General features: G+C 49.1%; 1 protein-coding gene across 2 annotated transcripts in view; it reads right to left on the bottom strand.

Annotated features, from left to right (window-relative positions):
- Positions 1–8,725, bottom strand: part of CREB3L3 (cAMP responsive element binding protein 3 like 3) — a 383,132-nt gene extending 374,407 nt beyond the window's left edge. For both annotated transcript variants that reach the window (XM_075337865.1, XM_075337866.1), the window contains exon 1: positions 8,569–8,725. In XM_075337865.1, coding sequence (XP_075193980.1) covers positions 8,569–8,586 — 18 coding nt within the window. In that variant the 5' untranslated portion in view covers positions 8,587–8,725. The remainder of the gene's footprint in view (positions 1–8,568) is intronic.
- Between the last annotated feature and the right edge of the window lie 15,847 nt (positions 8,726–24,572).

Below are 24,572 nucleotides of genomic sequence, written 5' to 3'. Positions count from 1 at the left end.
GCAGATTTAGCAGTACACATTCGGAATTAACTTGGCATTGTGACATTTGGACTGTAGATCAGCCTGGAAGTGTGAAATGCACTGCAGCAAAAAAGAATGTTATTTCTTTTTTTATTTTTTTTTTTTAAATTGTGAAAAGTTTCAGAGGGTCATTTATTATTCAACCCCTCAAACCACAAGAATTCTGTTTGGTTCCCCTAAAGTATTAAGAAGTATTTCAGGCACAAAGAACAATGAGCTTCACATGTTTGGATTAATTATCTCTTTTTCCAGCCTTTTCTGACTAATTAAGACCCTCCCCAAACTTGTGAACAGCACTCATACTTGGTCAACATGGGAAAGACAAAGGTGCATTCCAAGGCCATCAGAGACAAGATCGTGGAGGGTCACAAGGCTGGCAAGGGGTACAAAACCCTTTCCAAGGAGTTGGGCCTACCTGTCTCCACTGTTGGGAGCATCATCCGGAAGTGGAAGGCTTATGGAACTACTGTTAGCCTTCCACGGCCTGGACAGCCTTTGAAAGTTTCCACCTGTGCCGAGGCCAGGCTTGTCTGAAGAGTCAAGGCTAACCCAAGGACAACAAGGAAGGAGCTCCGGGAAGATCTCATGGCAGTGGGGACATTGGTTTCAGTCAATACCATAAGTAACGTACTCCACCGCAATGGTCTCCGTTCCAGACAAGCCCGTAAGGTACCTTTACTTTCAAAGCGTCATGCCAAGGCTCGTCTACAGTTTGCTCATGATCACTTGGAGGACTCTGAGACAGACTGGTTCAAGGTTCTCTGGTCTGATGAGACCAAGATCGAGATCTTTGGTGCCAACCACACACGTAACGTTTGGAGACTGGATGGCACTGCATACGACCCCAAGAATACCATCCCTACAGTCAAGCATGGTGGTGGCAGCATCATGCTGTAGGGTTGTTTCTCAGCCAAGGGGCCTGGCCATCTGGTCCGCATCCATGGGAAGATGGATAGCACGACATACCTGGAGATTTTGGCCAAGAACCTCCGCTCCTCCATCAAGGATCTTAAGATGGGTCGTCATTTCATCTTCCAACAAGACAACGACCCAAAGCACACAGCCAAGAAAACCAAGGCCTGATTCAAGAGGGAAAAAATCAAGGTGTTGCAGTGGCCTAGTCAGTCTCCTGACCTTAACCCCATTGAAAACTTGTGGAAGGAGCTCAAGATTAAAGTCCACATGAGACACCCAAAGAACCTAGATAACTTGGAGAAGATCTGCATGGAGGAGTGGGCCAAGATAACTCCAGAGACCTGTGCCAGCCTGATCAGGTCTTATAAAAGACGATTAGCTGTAATTGCAAACAAGTGTTATTCCACAAAATATTAAACCTAGGGGTTGAATAATAATTGACCCACACTTTTATGTTGAAAATGTAATAAAATTTAACTGAGCAACATAACTTGTTGGTTTGTATGATTTATGCATCTGTTAATAAATCCTGCTCTTGTTTGAAGTTTACAGGCTCTAACTTATTTGCATCTTATCAAACCTGCTAAATCTGCAGGGGGTTGAATACTACTTGTAGGCACTGTATATATATATATATATATATATATATATATATATATATATACATAGGTCTACTGCACACATATACACATCTCTGCTGCCGAAAGAGTACATATTCACACAGCTCTGCTGCCCAAAGAGTATGTATTCACACATCTCTGCTACACACACATCTCTGCTGCCCAAAGAGTATATATACACACAGCTCTGCTGCACTCATACACACAGCTCTGCTACATACATATATACACACATCTCTGCTGCACACATACATACAGCTCTGCTGCACACATAAACACAGTTCTGCTGCACACATACACCCAGCTCTGCAGCATACATAAACACAGTTCTGCTGCACACATACATACATCTCTGCTGCACACATATTGTTTTAGTTATCTCCTTTTTATACAAGGGTTGTAGCTTATGGTGGGAACAGCTGAGACATATTAAAAGGGTTGTAGCTTATGGTGGGAGAAGCTGAGACATGTGCACACATGACTCTGAGGGACAGCACATATGGCTCTGGGTGGGGGGACCAGTACATACGGCTGTGGGGGGCCAACACAAACAGCTCTGGGGTGCCAGAACATACAGTACAGCTCGGAGGGAGACCATACAGCTCACTGGGCCCATTACATTTTGGGGGGAAAAACATATACAGCTCAGGAGGGAGAGGCCATACAGACCAGAAAAGGGGGATGTGTGTGGAACATACTGCCCAGGTCACGGTGGAGAGGGGGCCCATACAGGGCCAGAGGGTAGCGCTGTGCTGGGGGTCGCTGACTGGTGCTGCGGCTCCTCTTCATCTGTGGGACTGGAGCACACCGCGCGTTAGCTCCACCCACAGATGAACTTCAAACCAGAAGCATGCAGCGAATGCTGTGGACTGCGTGCCAGTGTGGATTAAAGGGACGGAAGCTGCACTTTCCTGCCGAGCACTGTGGTCCCCGGAACTCGGCCCCGGGGCTGCAGAACTGATGAAGCCGAATGGGCCCCCCCGGCTTTCCAGGGCCCCGGCACTTGCCTGGGTGCAGACGTTGGATCTGCCTATGTGGATATATTTTTTTTAATTTAAATATACACTACTCACGTTTGAGATATTTCGCTTTCTAGTGAAATTTCAGGATGATCCTAAAATGCACTCTAACCTTTTCAGGTGACTTAATGTGACCTTCTCTAAACTTTTAAATGCACATGTCCAACTGTTCAATATTTCAGTACTTTTTGCAAAACTTGCTGTTCTGTTACAGGGAGCTTAATGTCAAAATTCAAACACGTGTTTGATACATGAATCACAGGGTTCAGTTACAATTGGTATGTAAACAGTCCTCCTCATCATGCTGTTCACATTTTGTCATCGTGAGACTAAGACAACACCTAACATTTGATTAACAAAGAGAGGCTTCAAGCCGGATGTTCTCAGATGGAAGTGGCCACTAAGCTTAGAGTGTCAGAGTGTCATCTGAAGGTTGCAACACAGATACAGAGAGATTGGAAGATTCACAGAAAGGCACAGAAGTGGACGTCCACACTGATGACCGCTTCATTGCGAACAATGCCCTTGGGAGAAGCACTAAAATTTCACGTAGGACCATTCAAAACCATTTACATCAGTGTGGTCTATATGCTAGATGACCTGCAAGGATACTGTTACATCACCACCGGAGTCCACTCCAGTGACTTCTACTCCAATCGCCAGGCGACGCCGTGTTCCTGCCGTGGATGGTGCTGGTGAGGGGAGAGGAGTCGATGACAGCGGCGCTGGTGGATGCAGGCTCCGCTCATCCACTGGGCTGGGTTATCTTGGGATCTGCAGTACCACTGGCTTACTATAGGGGGCGTGTGTCTTCCAGCTGAAGTTACCATCATTCAGCTACAGCCAATGGGAAGACACCACACCCTTCTTAATTCCCCTCCTGTCTGCTGACCACTGCCAGAGATAGTTCTGATATTCTGGCTCTTCTTCTGCCCTGTTCTGTTTTGTGATTCTGGTGTTCTGACTTCTACTTGTGTTCTGACTACCTCTCCTGCCTGCTGTTTATGTACCTCGCTGCCCGATCCGGATTTGACCTCTGCTACGTTTTCTGATTATTTCCTTGCCTACCGATTCTGTCCCTGTTCTGCAATTCCTGGTTTGACCCTGCCTGACTACTACTCTCTCGGACTGCTGCCTTCTACAGTAGTGATCTCCAGGGCCCTGTGTAATTTCAAATCCCTGTAATGGGGTTAAAGGGTTTCAGGGTTCTGGGGGTCCTGCTTCGTGAGTGGCTTCCCTCTATCCTGTCCATTACAACTGTCTGAGTCTGTGGATCTAGGCAGTCGTTAAAGGTACCTGACTACACCACCAGGCACAGTCGTCATCTATGCTGGATGAGGAACCAGTGGGCCTCAGTGCTGTTCACTCATGAAAGTTGATTCATACTGAGCAGAAATCATAGCTGCCATCGATGTTGGAGACGTCAAGGAGAGCGCTATGCAATCTCCACTGTTTTCACCAGATGAGCCTTTGCTGGTGGTGGTGGTACAGTGTGGGCAGGTGTGTCTGGTCCATAAAGAGCTGCCCTACACTTTATGAATGGTACAGGCACAAGCCCCTACTACTTGAATAACATCATTAATCCAGTCATTGTGCCATTGCATGAACAACAGAGGCCTAATTTCATCCTCATGAACGACGATGCTCCAGCTCACCGAGGTTGCATCATTAGGGAATAGCTGCTGGAGACTGGGGTGCCTCATATGGGGACATGCATTTTCTCCAGATCTGAATCCCATATAAAAAAAATGGGATGAGTATCGGTGTAGAAGCTCGTAACTCTGTACCCCTGAACTTCAATGACCTGAGGGCCACCCTTCAAGAAGAGTGGGATGGCATGCCTCAGCAAACAATATCTTGACTCATGAACAGCATGAGACATGGTTGTCAGCCTGTAGATGCTCAAGGCCATATGACAAGTTATTGAGACATTGACATTTTGGGGGGTACGCCCACCACTGTTGTTGGCTTTGGTTTCAATAAATTGTTTGAGATTAGAAAATCACATTGCATGCTTCTACTTAACCGCTTAAGGACCAAAAAACATGCTGGTACATCCTTGGTCGCCTGCCTCCAGTTTCCATGGGCTCCGGTGGTGAGCCCACGGTAATCCCCGCACATGTCTGCTGACTGATCAGCAGACATGTGTGGCTGACAAGTGAAGGTGGATCGGAGACAGCGCAATTTAAATGGCCCGCAGCGTGGATCACGTCATTCCCCACCACCATCAGTGGCCCCGTGACACGATCATGCGGCGTCATGGTGTTGTCATGTTAGCGCGAGATCAGCTGATGGCTGCTGATACTACTATGACTCATTTCCTGTGAGTGCTGACAGTGCACTGGCACTCACAGCTGAGTATTTCTCCTGATCAGAGTGATGCTGAATCATGAGAAGCGATCGGACTTTGCAGTGCTAAAGTCCCCTGGGGGAACTAGTAAAATAAATAAAAAAAAGTAAAAAAAAGTACAAAAAAGTTTTTAAAAATATGAAAAACTAAAAAGCCTAAAAGTTGAAACCACCCGCATTTTGCCATTTGAAAATAAAACTGTGAAAAAAAATTAAAAACTCAACATATTTGTTATCGCCTGATCTATCAAAATATAAAATCAATTAATCTTATTGGTACACAGTGTAGTGAGAAAGAAATTCCATAAGCCAAAATTACGTTTTTGGTTGTCACAACATTTCTTAAAATACAATAGCATGGCGACAAAAGCGCTATTCTTTTTTTGGACAAACTTCTGATTTTTTTTTAACCACTTAGTTGAAAGTAAACCTATATATATTTGGTATCTGCGAGCTCATACCGACGTGAGGCATCGTACTGACATCAGTTTTACCATATAGTGAATATGGTGAATAAAAAAAAACCCCAAACCATTGTGGAATTTCACTTTTTTCACTATTTCTCCGCATTTGGAATTTTTTTCCTCATTTTCCAGTGCACTATATGGTAAAACTAATGGTGTTATTCAAAAGTACAACTCGTCCCACAAACAATAAGCCCTTATATGGCAATACTGATGGCAAAATAGAAAAGTTCTCAGAAGAAGGGGAGGAAAAAACAAAAATGCCCTACATTCATGATAAAATATCATTGTAGCGTAAATTTCACCCAAAAGTCTAATGCCAAATATTCCTAACTTTTGAGTATGTGTTTATTTAGACCTAAAACTCAATTTTTGCAATTGGGTTTTAGTAACAAAATACACCATTTGGCGCTTAGAGGCTCTCTGTTCCCCTGTATATTAAACTTTGAGGTGACTTGTGGGGATTAGTCAGCTGAGAGAAGTGAAAAAAAGATAATAGATTTATAAACATTTCCATTGGATCATCAGAATGAGCTCACTGACCGATCCTCATTTAACTGTATAGATAGACATGTATGCCATCCCACATGTAAGGCACTAAACGCTGCAAGTTTATAATATTTAGGGGGTTGTGACATTATTTATCTGGGAGATACTTACCGTATCTAGTCTATCTACAGTAAATCACAAAAGTAAGTACGTCTCCCACATTTTTGTAAATACCGTATTTTTTGGATTATAAGACGTACTTTTCCTACCATAAATTTGGGAAGAAAGTGAGGGGTGCATCTTAAAATCTGAATGCAGCTTACTGGGGTGGTGGAGAGGGGTCGCAAGAGGTTGGGGGAATGCTGTGGTGGCTGTACAGGGGCTGCGGTGGCTGGGCTGGTGCTGTGGCGGCTGTGCAGGATCTGTGGCGACTGGTGTGGGGTCTGCAGTGGCTGGTGCAGGGTCTGCGGCGGTTGGTACGCAGTCTGTGGAGGCTGGTGCTGGGGCAGCTGTGCGGTGTCTGGTGCTGGGGAGGCTGTGTGATGTCTGCAGCAACTGTGCAGGGTCTCCGACGTCTGCAGCGGCTGTGCGATTTCTGCGTGGAGTCTCTGGCGGCCGTTGCTGGAGCGGCGGTGTGGGGTCTCCGGTGCCTGGACTGGTGCTGTGGGTTGGGCAGTGAGGACTTCAAATAATGCCGCTTGGAGTCGACACATTTGATCTCCCTCCAGTGGACTTAAGGAAAATGGCGCTTGCGCAGATGAGCTCTCGGCTTGCCATTGAGCCTAGAGCTCAATCTGCACTGACTCCAAGTGCCATTTCTTTGAAGCCCTCACCACCTGCAGCCGCTGCCGCAGCAGCACCAGCCTTCGCCGCAGCCTGAGCCCCAGCCTACACCACAGCCTCAGCTTCCACTGCTGCACCAGTACAGCCTACAGTTTCTGGAACACCCACCACCCCTGCCTTCTGTGACTCTACTCCACCACCGCTACTGCCCCCTCCAGTAAGACACTACCAGATTATAAGACGGACCCCATTTTTTTTCACCTTTTTTTTGCTCTGAATTTGCGGTGAGTCTTATAATTCAGTGCATCATATAAAACAAAAAAAATATAGTATATTATTACATCTTTTTCATGAGACAACATTGAAGATATGACACTTTGATACAATGTAAATTCAGTGTAAGTGGTTACATCTGGGTTTCCATGTAAATCCCAAACACCGTGATTTAGACAAAAGCTCTGACACAAGTACTTACTATAATGAGGCATATGGAGACTTTTTGGACTCCGTCTGGTCTCTGTTCCGGCCCAGCAATGTTCCATCATTTTAAGCGTCTTTTTAGCTTACAAGTGTGGATGACCACAGCTCAGTGCATGCCTAAAAGATAGACACCACCATAACAGATGCCAAATGGAATCAAAAGTATCTCCTTCTGCCTCATTATAGTGAGTGGTTCTGCCAGGGGTTTTGTTTGAATCACGTTTTTGGGAGATTTACATGGAAACCCAGAAGTAAGTGCAAAGAAACAAGAATGTGATCTCAGCCTTATACTGAAAGTGACCAAAAAATGTTCTGTACCTCAAAATGTTACCAATAAAACCCTAACTTCCCCCACAAAACCAGCCCCCACTCAGGTCTATTATCTGTCACTGGAAATATCGGGAGGTCCGACATTAGTGGTAGAACAAAGACTCTAGAAAAGCAATATGGCTCCCACACCCCAAAGAAAATCCAGTGACATCTGTACTCCCAAATCTAAATGCCCCCTCCTTCTGAGCCCCCTGTGCCTAAACCACAGTAAGAGACGATGTATGTGTCATTATTATAGTGGGGAGAATGCACTTAAAAACTTAAGGGGTCCATGTCTTTAGAAGCACAAACTGGTCACAATGTATGGGTGCCTACAATATATCGCGGCACAATGTATGGACACTAAATTGGCATATTGGCAATTTTCCAGAAAAAAAGTTGTGGGATGGATATTAAAAAATAGTCACTACAGCCGTAGATAAATTTATTGAGAGGTGCAATTTCTTAAATGGGGTCACATTTCTGGCTTTTCTGCTATACTGGCACCTTAGCAGATCCGCAAATGTTGTCCGCAAACTATAGTAGCAAAATATGTGCTCTAAAAGCCAATTAGTGCCCCTTATTGCTCAGCCCTAACGTGTGGTAATAACAGTAGTTTCTGATGACATAAAGGGCATCACCGCGTTTGGGAGAAATTGCACAATAAATTGTGTGGTCCAGTTTCACCTGTTAACACTTGTATAACTGATAAATTTGCAGCTATTAAAAAAAATCATTTTTGTCACCGAAATGTTGTATTTCCAACTCTCAATGTTATAAAATTCTGTGAGGCACCTCTGGATTCAAAATACTCACTACACCGTGAGATGAAATGTGAAGTTTCCAATATAGGGTCACTTGTGGGGTTTCTGCTGATTTGGCACCTCAGGGGCTCGGCTATAACAGCCCATCTCTTTAAAGGAATATAGGTTCTAAAAGACATATTGTGCTTCTTCCTATCAGATCTCCACCATGTGTTCAAACAGAAGTGTACAACCACATATGGGGTACTTCGAGGTTTTTACAGTTTTGAAAAGTAAAGGTACCCTTTAACATTTTTACAGACTCTAGCCTTAACCGACACTTCAAAAATTGAGCAAGAAGTAATGAAAAACATACCTGCGTCTTGACCTCCATGGCTCTCAGAGATTCATTCACTGGAAGCCTATGTTTATCTTCCAAACAATTTCTTGAATTTCCCCAGAGTTTTTTTTGTTTCTACTGTATGTCTAAACCGATCATGTACACCCAGTGCCTGTGTTGTAGCTTTCTCCAAAATAACTTCTTTCTTCTGTTTTTCTTCTCTTTGTTCTACCACGTATGTTTCCCCAGGCTGGAATAGAGAAACAGAGTGTTTGCGAAACATGGGATCAAAGTCCCTTTAGATGATTTAACTTTGACCTTTAACATATATTACTGTACTGCACTGAAGACAGACATACGTTATAGTAGAATGTAGATAGAACATGATAATACATGAAAGTAATGCTCTTTAGAGCAGTTTTTTTTGTTTCTCAATTAAAAGTCCAAAGGGTTCTTCCCATTCTAATACATTTTCATTGTCGGCTGGTGCTTGTAAAAACACGCACTTTTGTTCTTTACTGCTTTTTAAATTTTTCAGCTATTTGTGATACTTTTTTTTCCAGCTTCTTGCTTTTTGCTTTGGAGACTGACAATCTAGCTTCTAAACACTGTGCTGACGCTGGCCCGGATTAGGTGACAATATGCCCCAGCAATCCTGGCTAGCTTCACAACAGTGCTTACAAGTTCAATAGAAAAGAGCTGGTAAGCACTATGTTTTGCAGTGTAGCATAGGTGATTGGTAGGAGTGTAATGATGCCAGTAGCAGAGGTCGTGACCGTAATTGGGCTTGGGAGGGTGTACAGGGACTCATTGACCCCATTGTATGCTTCAGCTGGATGTGTATCCAAGAGTGCACATTCAGAAAAAATGCATTGCAGCACAGAGACCTGTCAGGTATAATCAGTAACAAAGCTATGGGGGGGGGGCAGAGGGTGCAGTCGCCCATGGCCCTGCGCTCTCAGGGGCTCACCCGAAGTTACGCAACCTTTAATTATATCAGTGTGCATAGTGCGTCATTATAGTTAAACTGTGCATTTGAGCAGGAGGACAAGATCTCACTGCAGTACTGCTCTCAGATCTATAGACTGTAGGGCACTTTAAAACTGCAGTCTAGAGAATGACAGTCGATGCAGTGGCCAAGACACCGGTGCACATATAGGACGTAAGAGTCCCGGCATGGTGAACTCATACCTCCAGGATTCTGATGTCCCAAGCATGCACTGGTGCTATGACAGCATGTTGCCATGCCAATCATCTTCAGGATCCTGAATTAGGTGAGCATGCATGGTGGCTCAGTGGTTAGCACTGCACAGTGGCGTAACTAAAGTTAGATGGGCCCCGGTGCAAAGTTCAGACCTGGGCCCCCCCTCCACATACACCGACACTTGGGGTAGGGGATAATGACACTGACACTCGGGCTACAGGATAATGACGCTGACACTTGGCTCTTACCCACAGCGCCCAGGTTTCCCATGATCTGAAATTCCTCTATCAGCACCAAGCTTTCCTATGTTCTGATATTTATCTTGTCCTCGGCACACAGCTTTCCCATATCAGAGCATGAGAAAGCTGGGTGCTGAGAGAAGATGTATATCAGAGCATGGGAAAGCTGGGTGCTGAGGGAAAGAGCCTTTTTCCCTCAGCACAAAACGTTCCTATCCCCTGCTTGTATCTTTGTCCCCCCTTGTATATAGTTCTCCAAATACTATAATGGCCCCCACATAGCCTTCCAAAAAGTATCCCACATAGGGTCCCACATAACCCTTCATATTAGAATGCAGCTCCATAGTACTCCATGTATTATAATGCATTTCCCATAGTCCTCCATATATTATACTGCACCACATAGTCCTCCATATATTATAGTGCACCCCCATAATCCTCCATGTATAATGCACCCATTTAATCCATGTAAAAGGTGTCCTTCATTTTGTATTATGCAGCCCCATAGATCTCCATGTATAATGCAGCCCTATAGACCGCCAGTATAATGCAGCCCTATAGACCTCTATGTATAATACACCCCTATAGTCCATGTCTAATGTGTCCTTCATGTTTATTATTCATCCCCCCCAGGCCTCCATATATAATAATGCAGCCAGCCTCTCCAGGCCTCCATGTATAATATAGCAGCCAGCCTCCCCAGGCCTCCATGTATAATATAGTGGCCAGCCTCTCCAGGCCTCCATGTATAATAATGCAGCCAGCCTCCCCAGTTCTCCATGTATAATAATGTACCCAGCCTCCCCAGTCCTCCATGTATAATAATGCAGCCAGCCTCCATAGTCCTCCATGTATAATAATGCAGCCAGCCTCTCCAGGCCTCCATGTATAATATAGCAGCCAGCCTCTCCAGGCCTGGATGTATAATATAGCAGTCAGCCTCTCCAGGCATCCATGTATAATATAGCAGTCAGGCTTTCCAGGCCTCCATATATAATATAGCAGCCATCCTCTCCAGGCCTCCATGTATAATATAGCAGCCAGCCTCTCCAGGCATCAATGTATAATATAGCAGCCTGCCTCTCCAGGCCTCCATGTATAATATAGCAGCCAGCCTCTCCAGGCCTCCATGTATAATATAGCAGGCAGCCTCTCCAGGCCTCCATGTATAATATAGCAGGCAGCCTCTCCAGGCCTCCATGTATAATATAGCAACCAGCCTCTCCAGGCCTCCATGTATACTATTGCAGCCAGTCTCTCCAGGCCTCCATGTATACTAATACAGCCAGCCTCTTCAGGCCTCCATGTATACTAATGCAGCCATCCTCTCCAAGCCTTCATGTGTACTAATGCAGCCAGCCTCTCCAGGCCTTCATGTATACTAATGCAGCCAGCCTCTCCAGGCCTCCATGTATACTAATGCAGCCAGCCTCTCCAGGCCTCCATGTATACTAATGCAACCAGCCTCTCCAGGCCTCCATGTATACTAATGCAGCCAGCCTCTCCAGGCCTCCATGTATACTAATGCAGCCAGCCTCTCCAGGCCTCCATGTATACTAATGCAGCCAGTCTCCCCAGGCCTCCATGTATCATACAGCCTCCCCAGGCCTCTGGCCACCGTGTACTCACTAAGTTATATAAAAAAAACAAGTACTTACCCTTTCTCTTACTTCCACTGTTGCTCTGTCTTCACGTCTCCTCATTCCATTGCTGCTGTCCTCACTGCTCTCCTCATTCTCCAGCTGCTGGTCTGTCCTCACCGCTCTCCTTTTCCACTGCTGCTCGTTCTCCCCTCTCCTCGTTCCCCCGGTGCTGTGGTTGGTGTCCTCCTGTCCTGTGCTCTGTGCACTCTGAGAACAGCAGTCGCACAGGAGTGACATCACCACGCAGGCACAGAGGTTGGGGGGGAGAATGATGATATATAGAGTGCCACCGTCAGCTCTATGCTTCAATATTACTGTGTGTGGTGACGGGGGAGGGGGCGGCAGTGGGTCATATAGCAGCCGCGTGGTCTGTGACAGATCAGCGCAGCTCCTCTCTCACTGACAGGAGCTGGCTGCTGATCTGCTGGGCGGCCGCCCGGCCCCTGATCTCCCGGGTCCGGCGCAATGGCGACCGCTGCAACCGTGGTAGTTACGCCCCTGGCACTGCAGTCTTGCAGTGCTGGGGTCCTGGGTTTAAATCCCACCAAGGAGAACATCTGCAAGGAGTTTGCATGTTCTTCCTGTGTTTCCGTGGATTTCCTCTGGTTTCCTCCCACACTCCAAAGACATACTGATAGGGAATTTATATTGCATGCCTAAATGGGGCCAGTTGTGCTGATGTATGTAAACCGCTGTGGAATAAATAGCACTATATAATTGATTAAATATTATTATTATTATATGATGTTTTTTATTTTAACTAAAACTTGAGGTAGACTGTGAGGGCATAAAAACAATGGGGATTCAACATGCACTGTGCGGGTTACTGTGGGGGCCCTGAAAAGTGTGTGGGAGTCCCTTATACTCTGTTTGGTCTACTGTTGGAGGCCCTCATAAAGTGAGGGGGCAATTATACAGTTTGGAGGGGCTAATATGGCGTGTGTTATGAACTGGTAACCATGGATGATCACAAAAAATCCCATTAATCAGGAAAAAACAAAACCCCAAGAGTAGTTGGAAACTAAGCTGACCGCAATCCCCAATCTATCGGACAACACTCGAAGTAGTGGGAGGTTCCTAACACACCTAGACACCTCGTCATTGCCGGAGAAACTTGCTACACTTCAAAAATAGAAATGAGGAATCCTAACTTGCCTCGGAGCAGTCCCAAAAGAAATAGCAAGCCCCCAATATGTAAACGATGGTGCTGTAAGAAAACACAATACACAGATAGAAAATATAGATTAGCAAAGGTGAGGCCTGACTTACCAGATTCAACAGGACAGGAAAGATTGCGGACAGCAAAAAACCCTGCAAAAAATACCATACTACAGATAGAAAAGATCTAAGACCACACGGTGTCTCCCCCACTATATCAGGTACTCTTGTGCTAGACACTTGTATTGCAAATGTAAAAATGGCTATTTTTGAGTTTATACATTATGTTAAACTATAACATATTGTTTAATCAGACAGACAATGGTTCATGGTTACACAATCTTGTGTATACTTAAGGGCTTCTGTGTGTTTGTCTTGAATATACGGGCAGACAACATACCATTGTAACAGAAACCTTATGATTTACTTACCTCAAATATCTGATGTTTTATGTGTTTGCTATATACACAGACAGACAATATATCCATTTACCTAGCTCAAATACCTGATGTGTATTCTTGGGAGATTTGAATATCTGTGGGTTTATTACCCCATTGTCTTATGTGTGGTGTATCTCTGGTTCATCTATGCCCAAAGATTGGCCATCAAAGGGCATGGATCAATAAGACTACAACACATTAACGCTAAGGTTTGTCATTTTTGTGAAAACCTCTATTTAAGATCAGATGAAATATAGCACAGACAGAAGCTCGTGTTTCCTGCTCCGTGAGACGTCCGGGCAGCGATGTCCAGGAGTTCTCTGTCTATGTCATGCTTCTCTGACTGTAGTTCCAGACAGATGATGTTCAAAAACTCCTTGGTGATGTAAGTATTTAACTGTACTTAACCTTTGTATGTTGAATATACAAAAGTGTACGCAATATCATACTTTTCCTTTAAGTTTGTATTTCATATTAACCTTTATAATAAAATTACTTAATTGCCTTCTTTAAAGCCGTATCTAAACCTTAGTGCTAAAAATATAGCAAAACAACACTTTAACCCCTTCAGCCCCAAGCCTATTTTGACCCTAAAGACCTGGACATTTTTTGCAATTTTGACCAGTGTCACTTTATTAGGTTATAACTCTGGAACGCTTCAACGGATCCTGGTGATTCTGAGATTGTTTTTTCGTGACATATTGAGCTTCATGTTAGTTGTAAATTTAGGCCGATATTTTTTGCTTTTCTTTGTAAAAAAAAAAACGGAAATTTCGCGAAAATTTTGAAAATTTTGTAATTTTCAAACTTTTCATTTTTATGCTCTAAAACCAACGAAACATATGACACAAAATAATTAATAAATAACATTTCCCACATGTCTACTTTACATCAGAACAATTTTGGGGAAAAAAAAAATTAAGGACGTTATAGGGGTTCAAAGTTTATGAGCAATTTCTCATTTTTACAACAAAATTTACAAAGCCACTTTTTTTAGGGACATCACATTTGAAGCGATTTTGAAAGGTCTACATGACACAAAACACCCAAAAGTGACACCATTCCAAAAACGGCACCCCTCAGGCTTCTCAAAACCACATTCAAGAAGGTTATTAACCCTTCAGGTGCTTCACAGTAACTAAAGCAATGTGGAAGGAAAAAATGAACATTTTACTTTTTGCAACAAAAATGTTAATTTAGCCTCAAATATTGCATATTCACAAGGGTAGCAGGATTAAATGAATCCCCAAAATGTGTTGAGCAATTTCTTCTGAGCACGCAGATACCTCATATGTGGTGAAAAAACACTGTTTGGGCGCACGGCAGGACTCGGAAAGGAAGTAGTGTCATTTGACTTTTTGAACAGAAAATTAGCTGGAATCGTTACCCGCACCATGTTGCGTTTGGAGTGCCCCTGAGGTACCGATACAGTAGAGCTCCCCCACATGTGACCCCATTTTGGAAACTAGACCCCTCATGGAATTTATCTAGATGTTTATTGAGCACTTTGAACCTCTGGGAGCTTCACAAAAGTTAATAGAGTTGAGCCGTCAAAATAAAAAAAAAAATTTTTACCACAAAATTGTTACTTCAACCAGGTAGCTTTTTTTTCCACAAGGGTATCAGGAAAAATTGCACCATAAAATGTATTGTGCAATTTCTCCTGAGTACACAGACATCTCATATGTGGTGGAAATCAAATGTTTGGGTGCACAGCAGGGCTCAGAATGCAAGGAGCGTCATTTGATGTTTCAAACGCAAAATTGTCTGGGATAATTAGCGTATTCCATGTTGTGCTTGGAGACCCCCTGAGGTGCCGAAACAGTGGAGCTCCCCCACATGTGACCCCATTTTGGAAACTAGACCCCCATGGCATAGAAAATAAAAACCAGGGCGCACGCACGAATGTTCTACAAAAAAGGGGGGGACTAGGTGGGATGGAAAAACAGAAGTCCTGTCCAAAGTACGACTGCAGGACGATTGCTGATCAGGTACCTACTTGTTCAAGTTTTATTTTTGTTTTTTTTTTAATTTGGGGTGCACAAAAAAAGCAAAAACTAGAGCAAGAATTACGTATCTGATCAGCCAATCACGTAACTGATCAGCACTTGGCGGCAAGCAGTGGGGGAGGACGGGGGGAGAGGGAGTGGGAGATGCGATTGGGGATAGTTAGAAAAGAGCCACGAACAATACTTACAGGATGGATCAGAACAGCGGCAGATGGGGGGGGCAGCGGAAGATGGGGGGCACGGCAGATGGGGGGGCAGAGACATATAAAGGGAGCATCTGTGAATGTGAGACGGCAGCGGCTGGGATAAGGTGGGGGCGGATGGGTTTGCGCAGTGGATGCAGGAGCGGCAGAGGATGGGGGGAAAGGGGGGATGGGGGATGGGGGGGAAAGGGGGATGGGGGATGGGAGGTGAGATTGGGGATAGTTACCCTACAAGATGGATCTAGGCAGCAGGATCACAGGAGATGGAGGCAGCAGATCGGGGAGGGTGAGAGGTGGGAGAGGGAGCGCAGCGCAGATCACGGAGGAGACAGGTGAGGGAGCACAGATCACGGGGGTGAAAGGTGAAGGAGAGCGGACAGCAGATCAAGGGGGTTACAGGTGGGGGAGCACAGATCACGGGGGTTACAGGTGAGGGAGCACAGATCACGGGGGTGACAGGTGAGGGAGCACAGATCACGGGGGTTACACGTGAGGGAGCACAGATCACAGGGGTTACAGGTGAGGGAGCACAGATCACAGGGGTGATAGGTGAGGGAGCACAGATCACAGGGGTGACAGGGGAGGGAGCGCACATCATGGGGGTGATAGGGGAGGGAGTGCACGTCACGGGGGTGACAGGGGAGGGAGCGCACATCACGGGGGTGACAGGGGAGGGAGCGCACATCACGGGGGTGACAGGGGAGGGAGCGCACATCACGGGGGTGACAGGGGAGGGAGCGCACATCACGGGGGTGACAGGGGAGGGAGCGCACTTCACGGGGGTGACAGGGGAGGGGGCGGGTAGCTGATCACGGGGGTGAGAGGTGGGGGGAGCGGGCAGCACATCACGGAGGGGAGGGGGTGAGCAGCACATAACGGAGGAGAGGGGGCGCGCAGCACATAACGAAGGGGAGGGGGCGGGCAGCACATAATGGAGGAGAGGGTAGGGAGCACACATCATGGGGGTGACAGGGGAGGGAGCGCACATCACGGGGGTGAGAGGTGGGGGGTAGCGGGCAGCACATAATGGAGGGGAGGGGGCGAGCAGCACATAACGGAGGGGGCGAGCAGCACATAACGGAGGAGAGAGGGTGCGCAGCACATAACGGAGGAGAGGGGGTGGGGCCGGGCAGCACATAAGGGAGGAGGGGGGCGGGCAGCCAATCACGAGTGGAGGGGGCTGGCAGCACATCACGGAGGTAAGGGGGCGGGCAGCCGATCATGAGGGGGAAGGGGCCGGGCAGCAGATCGGGGGGAGCGGTGGCACTATGGCAGATGGAGGGCGGCGGTGGCGGATCGGGAGGCTTTTCGCCGGTTTCATACAGTGCAATGGCAGCGTGGCAACTTCCGGGTCACATGCTCCGGTCGCATAACAGCATGGGACCGGAGCTTGTCGCCCTGCCATTGCACTGTATACACTCACTGTGCTGGCGTGCTGCAAGGACTGACAAGTGAAGCTGATGGGGGCGGTCACCGGCAACAGGTCCACTGTGATTGGAGAGATCGGACAGGTCCCCTCCTCCCCGAATCTGCGGTTTGTGTTAACTGATCGTAGTCACCGGGGGCTCCGGTGCCGCGATTCCGCCATGACGGAAAGATCCGTCCTTGGTCTATAAGGCCCAGGGCACCATGACGGATCTTTTCGTCCATGGCCATGAAGGGGTTAAACAGAACTGCAAATATAATGGGAAGAAACAAAATCACAGAACAAATAACATTCTAAAGTGCAAATAATTCAAACATGAACAGGGAGCAAGTTCCCTTTTTTGCTGGAGGAACTGCCCTGCTCACAAAAGCAGAGAGACTGATCCTCACAAACAAGAAACCAAAACACAGTACAAAATAGAATAAGCAGAAACACCCTTAAGTGCAATTCCAGCAATTAAGCACAGAAACTAATAAACTTATCTGGAGTAGATTCAGGCAAAGAATAAATGGGAGAAACTGAATGGAAAACTCCCAGCCATCTTCAGAAGCAGCAGGAAACATTTATCCCCGGCAGGCGCCAGGCAGAAACTGCTCTCCTAAATACACTAGGGTGATCTGCAATAGGACTTCCTGGATTCCTAATTAATTCTATCACCTGTTTGAGTCACAGATTCAGACTGAGGCTAGTTTCACATTTGCGCTATTTTAACGCAAACGGAATCCATCACTAATGTAGTACAGTTCATTTTTTTACAGTGGAAGCGTGTTACTATGGCACGTGTGTGTGTCATGCAGTACCCGCTTGTGTCCACATGATGTCGCGCTTCCACTGTAAATAAATGAACTGTACTACATTAGTGACGGATTCCGTTTGCGTCAAAATAGCGCAAGTGTGAAACTAGCCTTAGCTTCATTACCATTTCTGGCCACCAGAGGGAGCTCCACACCAGCACCCACTCGGTTGACATTCACAACAGGCGCCATTATAGAGGTTAAGGGCTAATGTATGGCTATTATACAGTTTGGGGCTAATGTGGATGCAATTATAAAGTTTGTGGGATAATATAGCGGACATTATACAGTTTGGGGGCTAATATAGGGGCCATTATGGAGCTTGGATGCTAATGTGGGGGTCATTATATAGTTGGATGCCAATGTGAGGGCCATATTTAGCTTGGAGGCCAATGTGGGGCAATCAACAATCGACTTCAACAGTGTAGCACTCATGGCTGGTGTAGAGGCAGCAAGCGGGATTATTGGACCCACTGGACCACAGGGACCCGGGCTTACCCTCTAGTGGGAGGGGTTTAATTAAGTGCCCACTACGAGGTGGACACCAGGTACCACTCCCAGGGCAGTGACCGGGTCTGTGGCAGCTGACACCAGGACAGGTAACGGACTCAGGTGTAGACAGGTACAGGCAGTGAGAATGAGGCAGGCTGGACAGATGGGTACGGATAGGAATGATAGTGTCACGCTCCCCGGGTCCCCTGCCACGCTCTCCGGCTCTCCTGCCTCGCTCCCCGGCTTCCCTGCCACGCTCCCCGGCTTCCCTGCCTCGCTCCCCGGCTTCCCTGCCTCGCTCCCCGGCTCCTCTACCAGGCGTCCCTCGCTCCACAGCCTCCAGGCCTCATCACCTGCGGTCCCCAGGCGGCCCGGTCCCCGCTCCCGGCGCCCGTCGGCAGCTCTGCTCCAGCCCGGCTCTCCTGCCTCCTGTTCACCGCTCCCTGCCCTGGCTTCTGGCACCCAGGCCTCGCGCATGCGCATTAGGGCGCGCGCGCGGTCATTGACCCTCTCTTAAAGGGCCAGTGTCCTCCAACAGGATATTGAAGGATCAGGTACTGGGTATATAGGGGGATCCTTTCCAAGTGGGCGGGGCCTGTTCTTCGTGTTTTCTAAGCTAGGAGTCAGGTCTCCTTGTGTCTTGTGATATACTCACCTATCTTTCTCGTAGACCCGCTCCTGCCTCGCCAACCGGTCCTGACGATACCCGAACCCCGAACGGTGACGGCCTGCCATCCCGTCAGTTCCTACCATCTCCGATCCCTGTGGTGACCCGCCTTCTCGCTCCATTGGTTCCGGACTCTGCCTGACGTCATCTCGGCCTCCGAACCTGAGCTCCGTCACCCGGACTACCATCAGAGACCCCGTGGTCCCAGGGACTTCTTCACTCCACTCCTCTGAACGGACTGTCCTGCTAGTGCTCCGGCTACCGGGCACCTTGCCCTCGGTGAGGTGTTCAGCCCAGTGGATCCACCTCCTGGGTCTGCCCGTCCACCTGGCCCTAACAGTAAGAACAGGCCATGGATCCCGCCGAAGCACTAGCGGCCCAGCTGGGCACCCTGCAGCAGGAACTCGTACAACAGTGCGAGACCCAGTCCCGCATGCTGGCCTTCATGTCCTCTGTGGATACCCGCCTGCACACGCTGCAAGCATCTGCCACGTCCATGGCGTCTCAGGTTGCTACTGCACAGTCCACGGCCACGGTTCCTGTGGCGGCTACCTTGGAAGCTTCTAAACTCCGCTTGGCCTCTCCACCCCGATATGCCGGAGATCCCAAAACCTGCAGAGGATTCTTAAACCAGTGCTCCCTCCATTTCAAGCTGCTTCCGCACTTGTTTGCCTCCGACCAAGCCAAGGTGGCGTTTGTGATGTCCCATCTAGAGGGTGAGGCACTGGCCTGGATGAACCCCTTGTGGGAAAAGGAGGACCCTGTGACCACTAACATCCAGGACTTCCTGCAGGCATTTAGAAACACCTTTGACGAACCCGGACGTGCCGCTGCATCCGCCTCATCACTCCTCAGGCTACGTCAGGGGACCATGACGGTAGGGCAGTATGCCATCCGCTTCCGCACTTTGGCCTCAGAATTGGGATGGAACAATGAAGCCCTCACCGCCGCCTTCTGGGAAGGACTCTCCAGCCGTATTAAGGACGAGCTGGCAGGCCGCGATGTTCCTTCCACCCTGGATGCCCTGATCGCACTAGCCACCCGCGTGGACCTCAGATTCCAGGAACGATCCAAAGAGGTGTCCCGTGAGAGACGTCCGATACGGCATTCCTCTCCTACACAGAAGCCCGCCGTACTTCAGTCAGTGTCGTCTGGTGTCTCTGTCCACGAGCCCATGCAGATTGACCGTTTGCGGCAGTCCGAACAACGCCGAGCAGAACGGCTCGCCAAGGGCCTCTGCTTCTACTGCGGAGAGGGCACACAGAGAGGCCGGGAAACTCCAAAGCCTAGGGTTGGTAGGAGAGGCCACCCTAGGTGCTGGGACTCTCTCAGACCCGGTTACGTGGACTGTTCAAGTGACAACGGGAGAGACGCGGTTCACGGCCGAGGCGTACCTCGATTCCGGGGCAGCAGGCAATTTCATCCAGCAGGCCACGGTGGACAAGTACCAGGTGCCTGTTACTCCACTCGACAAACCCCTCGTGATTGCCTCTGTAGATGGGAGACCCCTCTCTGACACCATCTCGTGGATCACCAAGCCGGTGGAACTACGTATCGGTGCCCTGCACACCGAGAACATCGCTCTCTACGTCCTCCTACACATGTCCCATCAAATCCTGCTGGGACTCCCCTGGTTACGGACACACGAACCGTCAGTCAGCTGGTGTACTGGTGAAATCACCCGATGGGGCTCCTCTTGCCAGGAGAACTGTCTGAAGACTATACAGCCCATCCGACGACCTCCGGTTCTGGAGTCCCTACCGGGACTGCCCTCGGCCTATTGGTCCTTCGTGGACGTCTTTGATAAAAAGGAGTCAGAGGTACTTCCGCCACATCGTCCTTATGACTGTGCCATCGACCTACTCCCGGGAACAACACCACCTCGAGGACGGATATATCCGCTGTCTCCTGCTGAAACAAGGGCCATGTCTGCCTTCATCATGGAGAACCTGGCAAGGGGATTCATTCGGAGATCCTCCTCTCCTGCTGGAGCAGGCTTCTTCTTCGTTAAGAAGAAAGAGGGCGACCTACGCCCATGCATTGACTACCGGGGATTGAACCAGATCACCGTGAAAAATAAATACCCCCTGCCGCTCATCCCCGAATTGTTTGATCGGCTTAGAGGAGCTCGTGTGTTTACCAAGTTGGATCTTCGGGGTGCCTATAACCTGGTCCGCATCCGCTCTGGGGACGAATGGAAGACCGCATCCAATACTCGCGATGGGCACTATGAATACTGTGTGATGCCCTTCGGCCTCTGTAACGCACCAGCAGTGTTTCAGGAATTGGTGAACGACGTATTCCGGGACCTTCTCTACGTTTGTGTGGTGGTGTATCTGGATGATATCCTGGTCTTCTCTCCGGACCTCCAGACCCACAGAGAGAACGTGCAGCTGGTACTACAAAGACTGAGAGAGAATCGGCTGTACGCCAAGTACGAGAAGTGTGTCTTCGAGCAGTCTTCTCTTCCCTTCCTGGGTTACGTAATCTCCGATACCGGTATGCAGATGGACCCGGAGAAGGGCTCTTCCATTCTCAACTGGCCCCCTCCTTCCGGATTGAAGGCAATCCAACGCTTCCTGGGATTCGCAAACTATTACCGTCAGTTCATCCCTCACTTCTCTGCTCTGACTGCACCTCTCTCCGCCTTGACCAAGAAGGGGGCTAATCCAAAGGACTGGTCACCTGCGGCCGACGCCGCGTTTCGCTCCCTGAAACAGGCGTTTGCTTCCTTTCCTGTGCTCCACTGTCCTGAGTTAAACCGACAGTTCACCTTGGAGGTGGATGCCTCCTCCTCGGGAGCCGGAGCAGTGCTCATGCAGAAGTCCTCCTCCGGGAAGATGGTTACTTGCGGTTTCTTCTCCAAGAGCTTCTCAGCGCCTGAACGCAACTACACCATCGGTGACCGAGAGCTATTGGCAGTCAAACTGGCTCTGGAGGAATGGCGCTACCTTCTGGAGGGAGCAGTGTACCCCGTGATCATTTACACGAACCACAGGAACCTGGAATACCTGCGGTCCGCCCAGCGACTAAACCCACGGCAAGCCAGGTGGTCCTTGTTCTTTGCCAGGTTCGATTTTCAGCTCCATTTTCGACCCACGGACAAGAATGTACGAGCAGATGCCTTGTCCAGGTCATTCATGCCCATGGAGCAGGAGGAGGAGACATCCCAGCCCATCATCTGCCCTAGTAAGATCATTCTGGTGGCTCCTGTCACCCTGGCCCAGATACCGCCCGGGAAGACCTATGTCTCTGAGACTGACAGGCAAAAAGTGTTGCACTGGGGCCATGCCTCGAAAATAGCCGGCCATGCTGGTCACAAGAAAACATGGAGTACAATTGTACGTCACTACTGGTGGCCATCCCTTCGCACGGACGTCGCTTCTTTTGTCTCAGCCTGCTCCTCTTGTGCCAGGAACAAGACGCCCAAACACCTGCCATATGGTCGTCTTCTGCCTCTGCCTATTCCACATTGCAATGGACTTTATTACGGACTTGCCCCTGTCCTCCGGACACACAGTCATATGGGTCGTGGTGGATCGGTTCTCCAAAATGGCTCATTTCGTCCCTATGGCTGGACTGCCCTCTGCCCAGGAACTCGCTGACGCTTACATACAGCACATCTTCCGGTTGCATGGCTTTTCATCTCACATTGTGTCCGACAGAGGAACTCAGTTTACCTCCTGCTTCTGGAGGGCCCTCTGCAAACATCTGGGAGTGACTCTGGACTTTTCTTCAGCCTACCATCCTCAGTCAAATGGCCAAGTGGAACGAGTCAATCACATCTTGACCTCCTTCTTACGTCACTACGTTAACGCCCATCACGACGACTGGTCCACGCTTCTTCCTTGGGCTGAATTCTCCCATAACCACCACGTCAGTGAGTCCTCCTCCAGCTCTCCCTTCCATGTCATTTACGGACTTCAGCCTTCCGTCCCATTACCTGTATCCTCTTCCTCGGATGTCCCTGCTGCTGATGCTGTAGTCCGTGACTTTACAACAATTTGGGACTCTGTCAAGACGTCCCTTGGACGTGCTTCCCTGCGGATGAAGAAACACGCAGACAAAAGGCGTCTGGATCCTCCGTGTTTCTCTCCAGGAGATCTGGTCTGGCTTGCTTCCAAGTACGTCCGATTGAAGCTACCATCATACAAGCTGGGTCCTCGCTACATCGGGCCGTTTAAAGTCCTCAGCAAAATAAATGAGGTCTCCTACAAGCTGCAGCTCCCGGCCACGATGAGGATACCCAACTCCTTCCACGTCTCCCTGCTCAAGCCGGTTGTCCTTGGTCCCTTCTCCGCTGCTGCCAGTTCGGCTCCTCCTCCTATTGCTGATGATGACATCTATGCGGTAAGGGATATCGTGGCCATGAAAACCGTACGGGGCCGACAGTTCTTCCTGGTGGACTGGGCAGGGTATGGTCCTAAGGATAGGTCCTGGGAACCCCGGGAGAATGTGGGTACTCCTCTGATACGTGCCTTCCTGTCCCGGTTGCGGGGAGGGGGGCGTGGGGGAGGGGGTATTGTCACGCTCCCCGGGTCCCCTGCCACGCTCTCCGGCTCTCCTGCCTCGCTCCCCGGCTTCCCTGCCACGCTCCCCGGCTTCCCTGCCTCGCTCCCCGGCTTCCCTGCCTTGCTCCCCGGCTCCTCTGCCAGGCGTCCCTCGCTCCACAGCCTCCAGGCCCCATCACCTGCGGTCCCCAGGCGGCCCGGTCCCCGCTCCCGGCGCCCGTCGGCAGCTCTGCTCCAGCCCGACTCTCCTGCCTCCTGTTCACCGCTCCCTGACCTGGCTTCTGGCACCCTGGCCTCGCGCATGCGCATTAGGGCGCGCGCGCGGTCATTGACCCTCTCTTAAAGGGCCAGTGTCCTCCAACAGGATATTGAAGGATCAGGTACTGGGTATATAGGGGGATCCTTTCCAAGTGGGCGGGGCCTGTTCTTCGTGTTTTCTAAGCTAGGAGTCAGGTCTCCTTGTGTCTTGTGATATACTCACCTATCTCTCTCGTAGACCCGCTCCTGCCTCGCCAACCGGTCCTGACGATACCCGAACCCCGAACGGTGACGGCCTGCCATCCCGTCAGTTCCTACCATCTCCGATCCCTGTGGTGACCCGCCTTCTCGCTCCATTGGTTCCGGACTCTGCCTGACGTCATCTCGGCCTCCGAACCTGAGCTCCGTCACCCGGACTACCATCAGAGACCCCGTGGTCCCAGGGACTTCTTCACTCCACTCCTCTGAACGGACTGTCCTGCTAGTGCTCCGGCTACCGGGCACCTTGCCCTCGGTGAGGTGTTCAGCCCAGTGGATCCACCTCCTGGGTCTGCCCGTCCACCTGGCCCTAACAGATAGGCACAGCAGGGACGGACATGTATGGGAAGACAGGTACAGGGGACGGACACAGGGTTAACCACACCTGACAACTAGCTAGCAGACTGGTATACTGACTAACTGAATGTGTTGTGAGGGTACCTCAACTAATGGGAGAATGCCTTAAATACACTGTTCCACTCAGCCATAGGCTGAAAGGCATTTCCTGGAAATAGCATGCCGGCCCTTTAGGAGGACCAGAGTGCGCGTGCGCGCTCATCTTAGGTGCATACCTGGGAACTAAGTGCGGCTTGTACAGGGCCCAGGAGGGGAAGGAGGTAGCAGCACATGTAAATGGCCGGCGGAGCCGTTGTGAGGGCACAACCTGGCCTGAGTGGTAAGCTGGCATCTCTGCAGAAATGCCGGTGCAACACATAGTTTTACTTTAGCCGCTGCTCC

This window comes from Anomaloglossus baeobatrachus, chromosome 1 (genome assembly GCF_048569485.1).
Source record: "Anomaloglossus baeobatrachus isolate aAnoBae1 chromosome 1, aAnoBae1.hap1, whole genome shotgun sequence".
NCBI classification, from domain to species: domain Eukaryota; kingdom Metazoa; phylum Chordata; class Amphibia; order Anura; family Aromobatidae; genus Anomaloglossus; species Anomaloglossus baeobatrachus.
Note: the sequence above shows the minus strand (reverse complement) of the source record. Positions and strands in the feature narration are given on the sequence as shown.